The sequence below is a fragment of the Odocoileus virginianus genome, chromosome 20 (genome assembly GCF_023699985.2).
Source record: "Odocoileus virginianus isolate 20LAN1187 ecotype Illinois chromosome 20, Ovbor_1.2, whole genome shotgun sequence".
Lineage (NCBI taxonomy): Eukaryota > Metazoa > Chordata > Mammalia > Artiodactyla > Cervidae > Odocoileus > Odocoileus virginianus.
This window is the reverse complement of record NC_069693.1, coordinates 21,118,693-21,134,595: the sequence shown is the minus strand read 5'-3', so window position 1 is coordinate 21,134,595 and position 15,903 is coordinate 21,118,693. Positions and strand designations below refer to the sequence as shown.

The 15,903-nt window shown below is 41.0% G+C and overlaps 1 protein-coding gene and 1 pseudogene across 2 annotated transcripts in view; both read left to right on the top strand.

The window, feature by feature from the left end:
* HYDIN (HYDIN axonemal central pair apparatus protein) overlaps positions 1–15,903 on the top strand; it is a 346,758-nt gene that overhangs the window by 192,938 nt on the left and 137,917 nt on the right. For both annotated transcript variants that reach the window (XM_070451030.1, XM_070451031.1), the window contains exons 19-21: positions 240–478; positions 4,644–4,917; positions 6,770–6,913. In XM_070451030.1, coding sequence (XP_070307131.1) covers positions 240–478; positions 4,644–4,917; positions 6,770–6,913 — 657 coding nt within the window. The remainder of the gene's footprint in view (positions 1–239; positions 479–4,643; positions 4,918–6,769; positions 6,914–15,903) is intronic.
* On the top strand, positions 9,613–12,724 carry LOC139030044 (protein phosphatase inhibitor 2 pseudogene; annotated as a pseudogene).

Below are 15,903 nucleotides of genomic sequence, written 5' to 3'. Positions count from 1 at the left end.
GTAAGGAATCTTCACAGAGCATTCAGAAGTAGAATTGTAGGTTTGCTCTTCAGAATCATATTGCTTTTTGAAAAAAAGAAAAGCCAACAAACACCCAGCTGCTTTGATTCAAAAAAATAATGTTTGTCTCTGATGTTGAATTCTGCAGTGCCAGGCATCTGAAGTATAGAGGGCTTTGACATGTGCAGAATGAAAAGCCAAGAATATCTTCACAGTTAACTTGTAGTCTTGTTTTACAGGCACACAAAAAGTCCCTTTGGACCATTGAGCCCAGTGAAGGCATGGTTCCCCCAGAAAGTGATGTCAAACTGACACTGACCGCCAACCTGAACGACATACTGACATTCAAAGACACAGTTGTTTTGGACATTGAAAATAGCAACACCTACCGAATTCCTGTCCAGGCTTCAGGAGTTGGCTCTACCATTGTTTCAGATAAGCCCTTTGCACCAGAACTCAATTTGGGAGCACACTTTAGGTAAAGAAATATCATGGGCCAATTTTTATACATATCATATATATTGCATAAGCTGAGCACCACTTCTACTTCGAAAAATTATTTTTAAGTAAATAGAACTAACCTCCTAATCTTCACTTTCCCTCCTCCAGATGGTTCATCAGCCACAAGGAGACATTTTCGAGTCTTAGTTTGGTCACATACTGCAAGCTGTATCCCTCTGCACTAGAGAAGAGATGGTTCATAGGAAGGGTGTCCTCTAAAACTTAGAGTGGATTCTCTGTGACAGATTTAGAATCTCAACCATGATTTCTCTTCTTTGATTTCAATACATTGCTAACTTCTTTCCATGAATGTAGAAAATAAAGGTGCAACCTAATGATAACATACATAGAATATAACTAGGAAAGTAAAAATATACTGTGAATGTATCTTTTCAGGTATTGCAAAGCCAGTGATTTTTTTCCTGTATCATGTCCTCTGCTTGCCTCCTTACCATAGCACCAACAATTGAAATGATTGTGGTTGGCTTCACTGATCACTCAGGAAAAGCTAGAGAGCCTAGATATTTAAATATTTGAATAACACCTCTGAGCAGAATGATGTAAATGTAACTCTTAAAATGTGTGGGGTTTGAATACTAACCATGGAATTTGGTTCATGCTTCCTCATAAGAGTCACACGTTGTCACTAGTTGACTCTCATGAGCCAGCTGAATTGGTACCTGTTTGTTTCAATACTGTGAACAGATCTCAAAGGGATGCTCCTGCCTTCTGGTCTGATGCCCTGAAACCGAGATGGACACACTGTTAAGAGAAGGTGTACCTGACAAAATAATATTAGGAGCCGTCTCCTCCTGTCCATTAACTATAAGCCAGGGCATTTTGTCATTGCGTAGCATGCCTCTGTTTCCAGATTTCTTTGTTAAGTGCATTCAAATATAATTATAGAAAACAATATACTGCAAACCAGACTTAATTACATGTTCTTCTTAATTTACAAATAGTGTCAAATACCTGAGAAATCTGTATGCAGGTCAAGAAGCAAAAGTTAGAACCAGACATGGAACAACAGACTGGTTCCAAATTGGGAAAGGAGTACATCAAGGCTGTATATTGTCACCCTACTAATTTAACTTATATGCAGAGTACATCATGAGAAATGCCAGACTGGATGAAGCACAAGCTGGAATCAATATTACTGCGAGAAATATCAATAACCTCAGATACACAGATGACCCCACCCTTATGGCAGAAAACAAAGAGGAACTAAAGAGCCTCTTAATGAAAGTGAAAGAGAAGAGTGAAAAAGTTAGCTTAAAACTCAACATTCAAAAGACTAAGATCATGGCATCCAGTCCCATCACTTCATGGCAAATAGATGGGGGAAACAATGGAAACCATGACAGACTTTATTTTCTTGGGCTCCAAAATCACTGCAGATAGTGACTGCAGCCATGAAGTTAAAAGACGCTTGCTCCTTGGAAGATAAACTATGACCAACCTAGACAGCATGTTAAAAAGCAGAGACATTACTTGACTGACAAAGGTCTGTCTAGTCAAAGCTATGGTTTTTCCAGTAGTTATGTATAGATGTGAGAGTTGGACTGTTAAAGAAAGCTGAGCACTGAAGAATTGATGCTTTTGAATCATGGTGTTGGAGAAGATTCTTGAGAGCCCCTTGGACTGCAAAGAGATCCAACCAGTCCATCCTAAAGGAAATCAGTCCTGAATATTCATTGGAAGGACTGATGCTGAAGCTGAAACCCAGTACTTTGGCCACCTGATGCAAAGAACTGACTCATTGGAAAAGACCCAAATGCTGGGAAAGATTGAACGTGGGAGAAGGGGATGACAGAGTATGAAATGGTTGAATGGTGTCACCAACTTGATGGACATGAATTTGCGCAAGCTCTGGGAGTTGGTGAAGGACAGGGAAGCCTGGCATGCTGCAGTCCGTGGGGTCGCAAAGAGTTGGACGTGACTGAGTGACTGAAATGAACTGAACCACAAAAGATATTCTGACACTTGCCTAGAATTGGAGGGTTAGCTGATAGTTTTCTATGAAAGCAGAAGCAATCTGTAATTTTTAACTGCCAATTTCTGCTCTGCCCAAACTCTACTGTCCTTCTTTTTGACATAGAATCTTGATGCCAGCAATCTGCAGAAGAGTCATCAAAAGCAAAGGTGGGAAAACTACAGCCCATTGCCTGTTTCTATAAATAAAATGTCATTGGACATATTTTCAGGGCAGAAAATAGAGGAGATATAGAGAACAGACTTGTGGACATAATGGGAGAAGAAGAGGGTGGGACAAATCAAAAGAGTAGTATTAAAACATATACAACACAGTATGTAAAACAGATAGCTAGTGGGAAGATGCTCTACAATGCAGGAAGCTCACCCCAGTGCTCTGTGACCACCTAGTAGGAGGGGATGGGGTAGGGGGTGAGAGGGAGGCTCGGGAGGGAGGGGACATATGTATACTATGGCTGGTGCCTGTTGTTATGTAGCAGAAACCAACATAGCATTGTAAAGCAATTATCCTCAAATTAAAAATAAATTTAAAAAATAGTGTTATTGGAACACAGCCATGGCTATTCATATACATGTATCTTCTATGGCTTGTTTGACACTGCAGTGGAGAGTAGAGTAGTTGTAATGGGCCACAAGGCCCAAAGAAAAGTGAAAGTGAAGTCATTCGGTTGTGTCTGACTCTTTGTGACCCCATGGACTGTAGCCTACCAGGCTCCTCCGTCCATGGGATTCTCCAGGCAAGCATACTGGAGTGGGTTGCCATTTCCTTCTCCAAGAGATCTTCCCAACCCAGGGATCGAACCCGGGTCTCCCGCATTGCAGGCAGATGCTTTACCATCTGAGCCACCAGGGAAGCTCTGAAACATTTATTATTCAGTCCCTTAGCGCAAACATTTGCCAACTTTGGGGACATAAGATCTAAAGAAATACTCAGATGCCAGCTTTTCTGATGCCATATTTTTGAACAACAACTTTCAGTTTTCAGAACTTCTGTTTCTTCGTCAATAAAATGGGAGTAAATATACTTATTATTACTAGGTTACTGTGATGGTTAAAAGATATACTGTGAATAAGTGACAGAGACCCTACCTAGTTTATAGTATTTATTACTTGTTATTTCCCCCAAAAGTGTAGTTTTAGCCATGAAGTCTAACTACCAAGTAAAGACTCCAATGAGGAAGCCCTGTTGGACATATATTTAGATAAAAGTGGTTGTACCTGACAACTGGCACTCATTTTTTATTAAGGCTTATTATTAGATATGACATCTTTCCAAAGAAGGGACAGATGAGATAAAAACTCAAAGTCCCTCAAAATTAAAAATAAATTTAAAAAGTCTTGAGATGAGTTTTTCCCTGAAAAGAATATTTTAAAGAAAGCTTATAATCAATAAAAAAAACCACTCAAAAACACATATAAACCACCTCCAAGATCTTATAAATCCCTGTAGCTCGCAAAGAACCAGACAATAAAGAGGTACTTTATTTGTGGAACAGATGAATGAATAAGTGAATGAAATAGTAGCATCTTTAAAGCACATGAGTCTAAGACAAATGACCAGTCTGGCTGGTGTTCTAATCTATTACAATTTCCTTGACTGTAAGGTTTAGAGGATGTTTTGTTTCTCTTTGAAGTTCCCTTCAAATTGAGTCCATCGCAAGGCATTTTACTGGTCACTAGAAGGTTATGAGTCCATCGCAAGGCATTTTACTGGTCACTAGAAGGTTACTCAATACAATTTGAAATAAGCTTCTCCTCCAGGAGGTATTTTATTTTCCCTCCTCAGAACCGTTTCTTGCAAATGAAAGTGGTTTTCACATGATCTGTATCTTTGTGTCCTGTGGTGGCTTCTCCTCATGAGAAACACTGAGGATGCAGGAGCCACTTCCCCACAACCCCTTCCCTGGTGATGGTAACTCAGGGACCCTATGAGTAGATGACCCTATGAGTAGATGCTACATTGTCCTATTACTGTAGCAGCTCCTAATAGCATCACTGTTTAGCCTTTCTACATTACCAAAAAAAAACTACTGATGTCTGTTTTTTTGCTCACTTTTTAAGTACTTCCAGAGGGATAAATCCCAAGGGTGTAGAGCTGAACAGAGCAACCCCCAGGGAAGTCCTATGAATCCCTCACTCCTCTTTTCCAGCCTGGACACCTATTACTACCACTTCAAGTTGACCAACAAGGGACGTCGGGCCCAACAGTTACTCTGGATGAATGAAGATTTCTGTCCCCAGGAAAAGTTGAACAAGAAGAAACTGGCCAAGAAGGATCGTGCGAAGAGCCAGCCCCAGGTTCAGTGCTATCAGGCACCCAGGGAGCCTCACAGCCCTGTATTTCAGCTCCACCCCGTCAGGATGGAGCTGTCCCCAGGCCAGACGATCGATGTGATACTCGAAGGCTATTCTACCACTCCCAGGGTAAGAGGATGCCATGTTTAGAAGCTTTATTCTCCTGAATAAATCTTTGCTCTGTTTCTTAGGTGAGTCTCTTGACATTTATCTGGAGGAAGGCTATAGTTTCTCAAGGATTGCATACAGCACTGTGTTACCATGGCAGCACCCATTCCATTCAAGGGTCCGCACTGTGGAGTTTTCTGTTTGTTTCTACAGCTGCCGTGAACCCAATCTTAAAAGACCATTTAAAGCAGGTTCTCATCCCCAGAGTTAACAAAGCCAGTGGGTCTCTGGTGGAGGGACAACCAACATTCAGGCAAAGCTAGGCCCCTTATTAATACTTAGCAGTGTTCACTTAATATTTGTTTTTTAAAATGTTTTTATAGTCCATCTTGACTGCCTCTCCTATCCAGGTATTGGAATGTCTTCACTTCCTTTTCTCTCAGCCTGAGTTGAAAGATTCTTATTTATAATCATCACCTTTTTATGTATGGATAAAAGAGCTGCATTTATCTTCAACTCTGACGTTCTGCTGTTATTCACATTATCACCATTCTGCTAAAGACGTTTAGGCAGATCCAACCGTGTGTCTGTTTAGTCTTATCACCTCATGGAGGTTAGAAACCATCAAAAACATAAAAATCTGAAATCATTTATAAGCCTCTTCACAAAGACAGACTTTGTAAATGAGAAACGGTGGTTACCTGAGCTTCTGCTCATGTTACCAAATTGGGATGTGATGCTGAACTTTCTCCTCATGAAAAAGGAAACAGTAATAAGTTGTCTCCTAGCAGATGAGATGGGAAATCTGGTCCACTGCTTAGCTCCTCTGGGGTCACAGAGTCACTTTGTTTCACTTAAATTGTTTCTTCACAGAATATTTTCAGGTAAAACACATCCTCAATTTTAAAAAGACAGTTATTTCCCATGGTGGAGTGTATAATGTGTTCTTTCTCTCTCTTATTGAGGGGTTCAGCCAACTTTCACTGAGTATGTACACACGACAAACACCACAGTTTGTGGTGCCCTGAGGATGCAAAGATGAATAGAATGCAGCCCCTCAGCTCGATACTGATGGTCCATTCCAGGAACATTTTTACAATGCCATTATCAGGAGTTGACTGTTTTTAAAGCCGTTAAATCTGAGCTGCTGGGGTTCTAAATTCAGCTGTAGCCTTACTAAAAGCTTCACTGAATGTTCTTCCAAGTTCTGCTACATAAGTGAGATGCGTCTTGAATTCATTAACATCTGAAACCTTAGCCAGTCTTCAATGAAGGCTATTCATGATATAAATTCACTTTGGGTCCTTTCTACTTCATAAAAATCTAGGCTTATTGGGTCCAAAGAAGTATTTGTTACCGTATATGATTTTTAAATATTCAAATAGGAAAGGTAAAATTGTTCTAGCCAGTTTCCAGCTAGCTTGGTAGGAAATCGTATAACTGCCGTTGAGCTCTAAGCCTGTGAAGATTTTTTTAACTGAAGTGTAGTTGGTTTACAATGTTGTGTCAGCCTCAGGTGTCCAGCACAGTGATAGCCCGTGAAGGATTTTTATCTGCCTTGTCCATCACTCTTTTGTGTATCCAGTCCCTAACAGCCCCAGTGCGTGATAGATCTTCCATAAACACACTGGATGAACTGGATGTAAATTGATTGTGCCCTCAGGGACAGTCAGAAGTAGACACAGGATCCACCCTGGCCATATCTAACCAATCAGACTTTAACTGTGACAGAGACCCCTCCCTGACATGCACTGCTCAGAAAACCATGCTCTTCCCTGGTGTCCCCAGGCAAGTAGTTGAGAATGTTTGCTGATGGTTGAGAATTACGTTTTCTGAACTATGGAGGGTCAATGCTGGTATATCTTGTCCTCAGGTAGTCAAAGAAAAGCTGGTGTGCCACACCATCATTGGGATGCAAAAGGGGAAGAGCCTGGTGATGACTGTGAACATCATCTGTGAGTTTGTAGCACCATTCATCCAGCTCTCCACCAAGCAGCTCATATACCGACTGGAGAAGGTCAGTGAGACTGTGCAGTGGAGGGCCGGGCACTCTCCAGCCAGGGGCCCACATGTTCACACTTTCATTTAGGAAGCTAAATCAATGGGAATCCTGTTAGACCCACACCCCACCAATGTTTTTCAACTTCAGAGGCCAGTACACATTCAACTAAATATTCCTAATCTAAGCCTACATTCCTTTGAAAGGTGAATTGCCACGGAAATTCTATTTCCATCATTTCTGTTGTATAAGACCAAAATGAAGGGCTATTCCGTGCACTGAAAATGCATTTCAGTCCATCATTTACTCTACATAGGTAAAATTGACATCATAGTACAGGAGTGGTTGGAGAAGAATCTTTGATAATTACAGTAACCAGTTAGAATAGCTACCCGTTATTGATTGGTATGTACTGGACATTGAGCCACGTTCATTACACACATTGCCCAGTTGTCCCTCACGACAGTCTATGTGGGAAGGTCTGATATCTTTCCTGTGATATGCAGGAGGAAACTGAGAGACAAGTTAAGCTATTTTGTAGATCACCTAATACTGCTTGAAAATCATTGACTTAAACTATTTGATTCACATTCTTTAATTCATGTGCTTATACCTGTATATGACCTTATGTGCCTTTAAGGGTGGGCAGTAAGTGGGGGAGGCCCAGGACAAGGAAGAGATGGTATGATTGCTGCTCAGGGCAGGGGGCAGGCATGGTTGCGAGGAGAGGGAGATATCACAGCAGGACTCAGCCTACTCCTAGGCAGGTTTCCAGCAGAAAATTAACTATTCAAAACAGGTATGTGTGGAACATCTCTGAGTTGAGGGCTGTGTTGGTGCTGAAAATCTGACATAGTCAAAGCTGAAACACTGGTTGAGGTTACAGACTGTAAACAAACTATGAAACTTTAATTGTTTAAATGGCAGTCCTAAACAGTATTATGAAGAAAAGATACAAGATGCAGTGAGAGCATGTGTCAGGAGGCATGACCTTATTTGTGCATGAGGTCATAGATGACTTCCTTGAGCAAAAACCTCAAGTTGGGACTTGAAAAACAGCAGTCTGGTGATGAGAGAGGGGGAGAGAATTGTAAGGAACAGCACATGCAAAGGGCCTGAGTCAGGAAAGAGCTTGGTCAACATAAAAAAGCTGGAAGTCCACCTTAGAGATTATGCCAAGAATGACAGTGAAGTCCATCTAGAGAAGTGAGGAGGGGCCAGATGTGTGTGGCATGACTGGGACATGTGTTGTGAACTTTGGGTTTTGCTCTGGGTGACCACTGGAGGGCTTTGGGGAAGGGAGTGCCATGGTCAGATGTATTCACTGAAGCAGGCTGCTGAGTGGAATATGTATCCAGACCTACTGTGTGCCAGGCCCTGTGTTGGGTCGTAGAGATACAACAGTGAGTAGTCCCTTCCTGATGAACCTCACAGTCAACAGGGAAGACCAGGCCTTAAGGAAGCTCCCATAGGTATGTTCTGTGCTGTCATACAGAAGGTCTGGGTGTGGCAGTGCCTCCCCAGGGCGAGAGGGCACCAACTGGGATTCCTTTTATTAACAGAGGCTTGAAGGAGAGTGTTCAGAATCATTTGTCCTAGTAACATGTTCTGTAAGATTGTTCATATTAAATAAATACCTGTTGAACACCTACCATGGATAAGGCGCTCTGCCAGGAGATGAATAAGAGAGCTTATTGGCTAGTATAAGTGATGAGATGTATTAACACAATTCAATTCCAGTCAACAAATAATGTTACAGCACTTACTGTGTTTTTAGTCAGTAGAGACAAGCAAAAACTCTAACATTTCATAGACTGGTGGAGAATGAAGAAGTAGGATTGTGTTTTCAGTTACAGGATGCTAAACTGACTTGGTATCAGGAGATACCTGAAGTAACAGGCAGGTTTGGCCTTGGAGTACAAAATGAAGCAGGGAAAAGGCTAACAGAGTTTTGCCAAGAGAATGCAGTGTTCATAGCAAACACCCTCTTCCAACAACACAAGAGACGATGCTAAATGTGGACATCACCAGATGGTCAATACCGAAATCAGATTGATTATATTCTTTGCAGCCGGAGATGGTAGAGCTCTATACAGTCAGCAAAAACAAGACTGGGCACTGACTGTGGCTCAGATCATAAACTCCTTATAGCCAAATTCAGACTTAAATTGAAGAAAGTAGGGAAAACTACTAGACCATTCAGGTATGACCTAAATCAAATCCCTAATGATTATATGGTAAAAGTGACAAATAGAGTCAAGGGATTAGGTCTGACAGACAGAGTGCCTGAAGAACTGTGGGCAGAGGTTCATGACATTGTACAGGAGGCTGTGATTAAAACTATCCCCATGAAAAAGAAATGCAAAAAGGCAAAATGGTGTCTGAGGAGGCCTTACAAATAGCTGAGAAAAGAAGTGAAAGGCAAAGGAGAAAAGGAAACATACACCCATTTGAATGCAAACTTCCGAAGAATAGCAATGAGAGATAAGAATGCCTCCCTAAGTGATCAATGCAAAGAAATAGAGGAAAACGAAAGATTAGAAAGACTAGAGATCTCTTCAAGAAAATTAGAGATACCAAGCAAGGGAACATTTCATGCAAAGATGGGCACAATAAAGGACAGAAATGCTATGGACCTAACAGAAGCAGAAGATATTACGATGAGGTGGCAAGTGACGCTGAATAGCGACGCGAAGAGCAACGCGGAGCCGCGGGCGATGGCGGCCTCCACGGCCTCGCAGCGGCCTATGGAGGGGATCCTGAGGAACAAGAGCTCTAGACGACCTTCTCTGTGGCGGCCTCGGCCAAACATCCCGGCAAGTGTTGACAAGAGCTGAGTAAAAGGTCCCAGAAGTGGGATGAAATGGACATCCTGGCGAACTCATCCAGCAGACGAAGCCTATGGTTTAGTGAAGACAGACTGCCGAGCAGGCCTTCCCACAGTATGGTGGGTGATGAGGAGGATGTACTGAGTGATTCGGAAACCGCTGAAGCTCTGAGCCTAGAAATCTTAGCTACAAAACTAGCTGCTACTGCCGCTGCTGAAAGCTCCGAACCAAAGTATCGAGTTAGTGAACCAGAAAGCAGTGGAGATGAGGATCCTGACCTCTCACTTGAAGAAGGAGAGAAAAAAAAGCGACAGTTTGAAATGAAAAGGAAGCTTCATTACAGTGAAGGACTGACTGTTAAATTAGCCAGACAATTAATCTCAAAAGACCGAAATATGAGGAGGGGAATGAAGAAATGTCAGAGACTGCGGCTAGAGAAAGCATGGATATGGAAGAATGTAGTCAAGGATCTGCTACAAGTGACCAACTGCAAAACAGATCAGAGTTCATAGAAGAGATTTTTTCAACACAGTAATTGTCAAATACAAACTCTATTACTTTAACATACTGCTGCTTGTTCTCTACAGTCATGACTTAAGTACCAAAATACATACCAGTTGCTATATATTGCCAAGAGTTAAATAACTTAAGAGACTAATTAGACTGAAAATACCCAACTGATACATATATTCTTGTGTAGTACTTCAACAGAAATACAGCATAATGTCATCGAACACTACGTTACTGTTGTAAGACTACTGGTTAATTTGTATAACATAGGTAGCTTTTCATGCTTTAAAAATTAATATCTTTTGGGAAGGGAGAGGGGATCTAATTTATTTTCTTCATTTCTAGATGTGACAGCTCTTATAAAAGGTTGGGTTTTTTAAAAAAAATAAAAATTAAATTAGAACGACAGATCATATAGGCTGATAAATATATTCAGTCTGAAAAGTATTTTAACACGTGTCTTCAACTTGTCTGTTTAATTGAAAAGGATTACATTATGAGTTACTGTTGCATTTTCTGGCATGCTACCTTTAAAATTGTTGAGTTTCCTTTATGTTTAGAAGGAAAGGATTAAACTTTTTTCTCATAAAAACTCGCTTTTTTCCATAAATAAATTATCAGATTAAATTTGCCAAAAAGAAAAGAAAAAGAATATTGAAGAGGGTTGCCATTTCCTTCTTCAGGGATCTTCCCGACCCAGGAATCGAAACGGTCTCCTTCATTGGCAGGTGGATTGTTTACCACTGAGCCCTTCAATGAGAGGGCTTATATTGCTTAAATTAAATTGTTGCATGTGCACTAGGTCATCTTTATTTTAATAAATATTTTATTTGATGCTAATTATGAAATGTCTCAAACATAAGTTCAACCAGCTCGCACAATTTGTAACTACTATTCTTTACATAGACTTTTTACTGGAATAAAGCTGTGCTGATTATGGTAACTGGTATATGACTAAGATTCTGCAACTATGCTGTTTGTTAATTTATTTGTTTTTTATGAATAAAATAAAAGTTGACATATTTTTCACCTAAAAAAAAAAAAGATGAGGTGGCACGAACACATAGAACTATACAAAAAGATCTTTACGACCCAGATAACCACGATGGTATGATTACTCACCTAGAGCCAGACATCCTAGAGTGCAAAGTCAAGTGGGCCTTAGGAAGCATCACTATGAACAAAGCTAGTGGAGGTGATAGAATTCCAGCTGAGCTATTTCAAATTCTAAAAGATGATGCTGTAAAAGTGCCGCACTCAATATGCCAGCAAATTTGGAAAACTCAGCAGTGGCCACAGGACTGGAAAAGGTCAGTTTTCATTCCAATCCCAAAGAAAGGCAATGCCAAGGAATGCTCAAACTACTGCACAGTTGCACTTATCTTACATGCTAGCAAAGTAATGCTCAAAATTCTCCAAGCTAGGTTCACAGTATGTGAACCGAGAATTGCCAGATGTTCAAGCTGGATTTAGAAAAGGCAGAGGAACCAGGGATCAAATTGCCAACATCTGCTGGATCATAGAAAAAGTAAGAGAGTTCCAGAAAAACATCTGCTTCTGCTTTATTAACTATACCAAAGCCTTTGACTGTGTGGATCACAACAAATTGTGGAAAATTCTTCAAGAGATGTGAATGCCAGACCACTTTATCTGCCTCCTGAGAAGTCTGATGCAGGTCAAGAAGCAACAATTAGAACTTGACATGAAACAACAGACTGGTTCCAAATCGGGAAAGGAGTACATCAAGGCTCTGTATTGTCACTCTGCTTATTTAACTTATATGCAGAGTACATCATGTGTAATGCCAGGCTGGATGAAGCACAAGCTGGAATCAAGATTGCCCGAAAAAATATCAATAACCTCAGATATGCAGATGACACCACCCTTGTGACAGAAAGCAAAGAGGAACTAAAAAGCCTCTTGTTGAAAGTGAAAGAGGAGAGTGAAAAAGCTGGCTTAAAACTCAACATTCAGAAAACTAAGATCATGGCATCCAGTCCCATCACTTCATGGCAAATAGATGGGGAAGCAATGGAAACAATGGGCGACTTTATTTTCTTGGGCTCCAAAATCACTGCAGATGGTGACTGCAGCCATGAAATTAAAAGACGCTTGTTCCTTGGAAGGAAAGCTGTGACCAACCTAGACAGTGTGTTAAGAAGTGGGGACATTAGCAATACCACTCCTGGGCATACACACCGAGGAAACCAGATCTAAAAGAGACACGTGCACCCTAATGTTCATCGCAGCACTGTTTATAATAGCCAGGACATAGAAGCAACCTAGATGCCCATCAGCAGATGAATGGATAAGGAAGCTGTGGTACATATACACCATGGAATATTACTCAGCCATTAAAAAGAATTCATTTGAATCAGTTCTAATGAGATGGATGAAACTGGAACCCATTATACAGAGTGAAGTAAGCCAGAAAGATAAAGACCATTACAGTATACTAACACATATATATGGAATTTAGAAAGATGGTAATGATAACCCTATATGCAAAACAGAAAAAGAGACACAGATATACAGAACAGACTTTGGGACTCTGTGGGAGAAGGCAAGGTGGGATGTTTCAAGAGAACAGCATCGAAACATGTATATTATCTATGGTGAAACAGATCACCAGTCCAGGTTGGGTGCATGAGACAAGTGCTCAGGGCTGGTGCACTGGGAAGACCCAGAGGGATTGGGTAGAGAGGGAGGTGGGAGGGGGGATCGGGATGGGGATTACATGTAAATCCATGGCTGATTCATGTCAATGTATGACAAAAACCACTACAATTAAAAGAAAAAAAAAAAGAAGCGGGGACATTACTTTGCTGACGAAGGTCTGTCTAGTCAAAGCTATGGTTTTCCCAGTAGTCATGTATGGATGTTAGAGTTGGACCATAAAGAAAGCTGAGCACTGAAGAATTGATGCTTCTGAACTGTGGTGTTGGAGAAGACTCTTGAGAGTCCCTTGGACTAAAGGGTGGTCAAACCAGTCCATCCTAAAGGAACTCAGTCCTGAATATTCATTGGAAGGACTGATGCTGAAGTTTTAATACTTTGACCACCTGATGCCAAGAACTGACTCATTGGAAAAGACCCTTATACTGGGAAAGATTGAAGGCAGGAAGAGAGGGTGATAACAGAGGATGAGATGGTTTGAATTCATCACGGACTCGATGGACTTGGGTTTGGGCAAACAACAGGAGATGGTGATGGACTAGAAAGCCTGGCATGCTATAGTCCATGGGGTCGCAAAGAGTGGGTCCATGGGGTTGCAAAGAGTAGGTCCGTGGGCTTGCAAAAAGTCAGTCCAGGGGGTCACAAAGAGTTGGACACAACTGAGCAGCTGAGCTGAACTAAAACTGACTTGACAGTCTCCCTGAGACACAAAGAAAATGCTACAAGAATTCCTGCTGCAACTATCAAGTTTTCATTGCTGTTTTAAATTCTTCCTTTTTTTAAGTAATCAGGAAGGATATTTATTGGTGATAGCTGCGCCAAATTTGGTGGCATCATATTTTCTCTAAATGTAGCCATTCAGAGAAAATTCAGTGAAGATTTATTGAATAGTAATTCTGTGTAAGACATTGCAGCATATGCAGCTTAGTTTCTTATTAGATTATTTTTTCCAAAGCTCATAAACATGTGTGGATAGTGTTCCTTCTCTTTTCTTTATTTTCTTAAGCCTTGTTTTTAGTTAACACATATTCTTGTTTAAATGTCTTTTGTTTGGATTTATCACTGGAATAAAATAGCAAATGTTTTGAATATGACAGTAACTTGTTGAACTAAGAAATGAATTGAGTCATAAGGCCCTGTTTGTTTTTGCCTTTCTCTACTTCCTCCCAAATGTCATCACAAGTTTGCAATCTGCCCTACTACGGTATTTTTCATCGTTGATTTCCTGCTCATATTGAATCCATATCAGGGGCAATGAAGAAATGTGACTTCATTACCCAGGATGTGCAGGAGACCTGTTAGGTCTTGGTGTTCAGGTTTAATTGCATAATACCCAGTTATCCATTCTTGTCTCCTTGTTTTCGGCTGAAGGCAGTGTGTCTGATTTAGCACATTAGACTATAATGATACCAAGCCTGCCTATGAGAAGAATTTTTCTATAACTGTTTCCTCAGTTTTGATCTACTGTGTAACTGTTGTACCATTCATAAGCCACAGAGATGAAACCACATCTCTGTGGAATTGAAAAGGTCAGTTGAAACTAGCAGTCAGTTTGCTTCATGAAGTCCAGCAGCAAATCCTGTCTGCTGATATTTGGCGAGACAAACAAGCCAGAAGGGGTCATTTTAAAATAGAACAGGTTCTCCGTGCATCGACTCTCCCATCACTGTCCTCTAAACGGCCTCTTGCCAAAACAACCGAGTGTGGCTTTTTCTCTTCAAAGCTACCTGCAGTGACACAGCAGGCCGGGGGGGAGGTCAAAGGTGCTGCTCCATCCCGCCCCAACTTGTAATATGCAGTCTGCAAGTGCACAGTGAACCCAGGACCTATGTCACCATGTTAGAGGGAGAGAAATAGCAGAAACTTCTCTTGGGAGGTTTGAACACTGAAGGAACTTTGGGCATCCACAAAGGACTAATGGGGTGCAATTGAGGCAGAAGGCTCAAGCCAACTTTATGGACTGAACATTGTGTCCCCCCAGAATTCATATGTTGATGCCCTAATTCTTTATATAGTATTGTAAGTGGGCTTTGAGAGTATAAGATCATGGAGGTGGAGCCCTCATGAGTGGAATTAGTGCCCTTATAAGAAGAGACAAGGGAGATGATCTCTCAGCCATGTGAGGACACAGTGAGAAGACAGCCATCTACAAACCGAGAAATAGGCTCACTCCAGACACCGATGTGCTGGCACCTTGATCTTGGCCTGGCTAGCCTCCAGAACTTTTACATCAATGGCTGCCGATTTAAACCACCCAGTCTGTGATATTATTACAGCAGCCTGAACTAACCAAGACATCATGGTCACTGGTCACCCTAGCGCCCTCAGAAAGCCTGGTAGAGGAAAGACTATGCTGGGCAAAGGATCAGGAACAGAGAAAAACATGGAATCAGGGGGATTTACCTTAAATTTGAACAAGGAGAAAAAGCAAATCAAAACAAAGAGGCCTGGGAAAAATAAGCTAGAGTTGTTGGAGGAGACAGGGAGTGAGAGGGAGCTTGTATGAGGCCCTAAGGTTTCCGGTCCCCTCCTACTGATATTAAAGGACCCCCTTTCCAAGATACGCAAGGAATAATGTGGATCCCAGAGTCAGAAGGAGAAGACTTCAGTATGAACAGAAACTTCCAGTTCAAGATTCATTTCTGATGCTTTCTCCAGTTGAAAAATGAAATTTTATCTAACAGAGTGAAAGGTGCTTCTAAATCACCTCTTCCAGTGTTATCAGGAAAATTTATAGAAAACAGTTATGAGCATTTCTGATATAGCAAGGTGAGTATATTTGCAAATTGGGTGTTTTAAGCATGAAAAAAATATTGTGTAAGGAAAAAATGTTTTATTCATTATAATGGTGCATGGATTCTTCCATAAGATACCACTAACTTTTTAAACTTTTTGTTTTATGATGCTGTGGAAACTTCAGTAGTAGTAGTTCTATTCAGAGGCATGGCTTATATAGGGTTTTTTTTTTTTAACCAGATAACAAGGAAGTAAGAC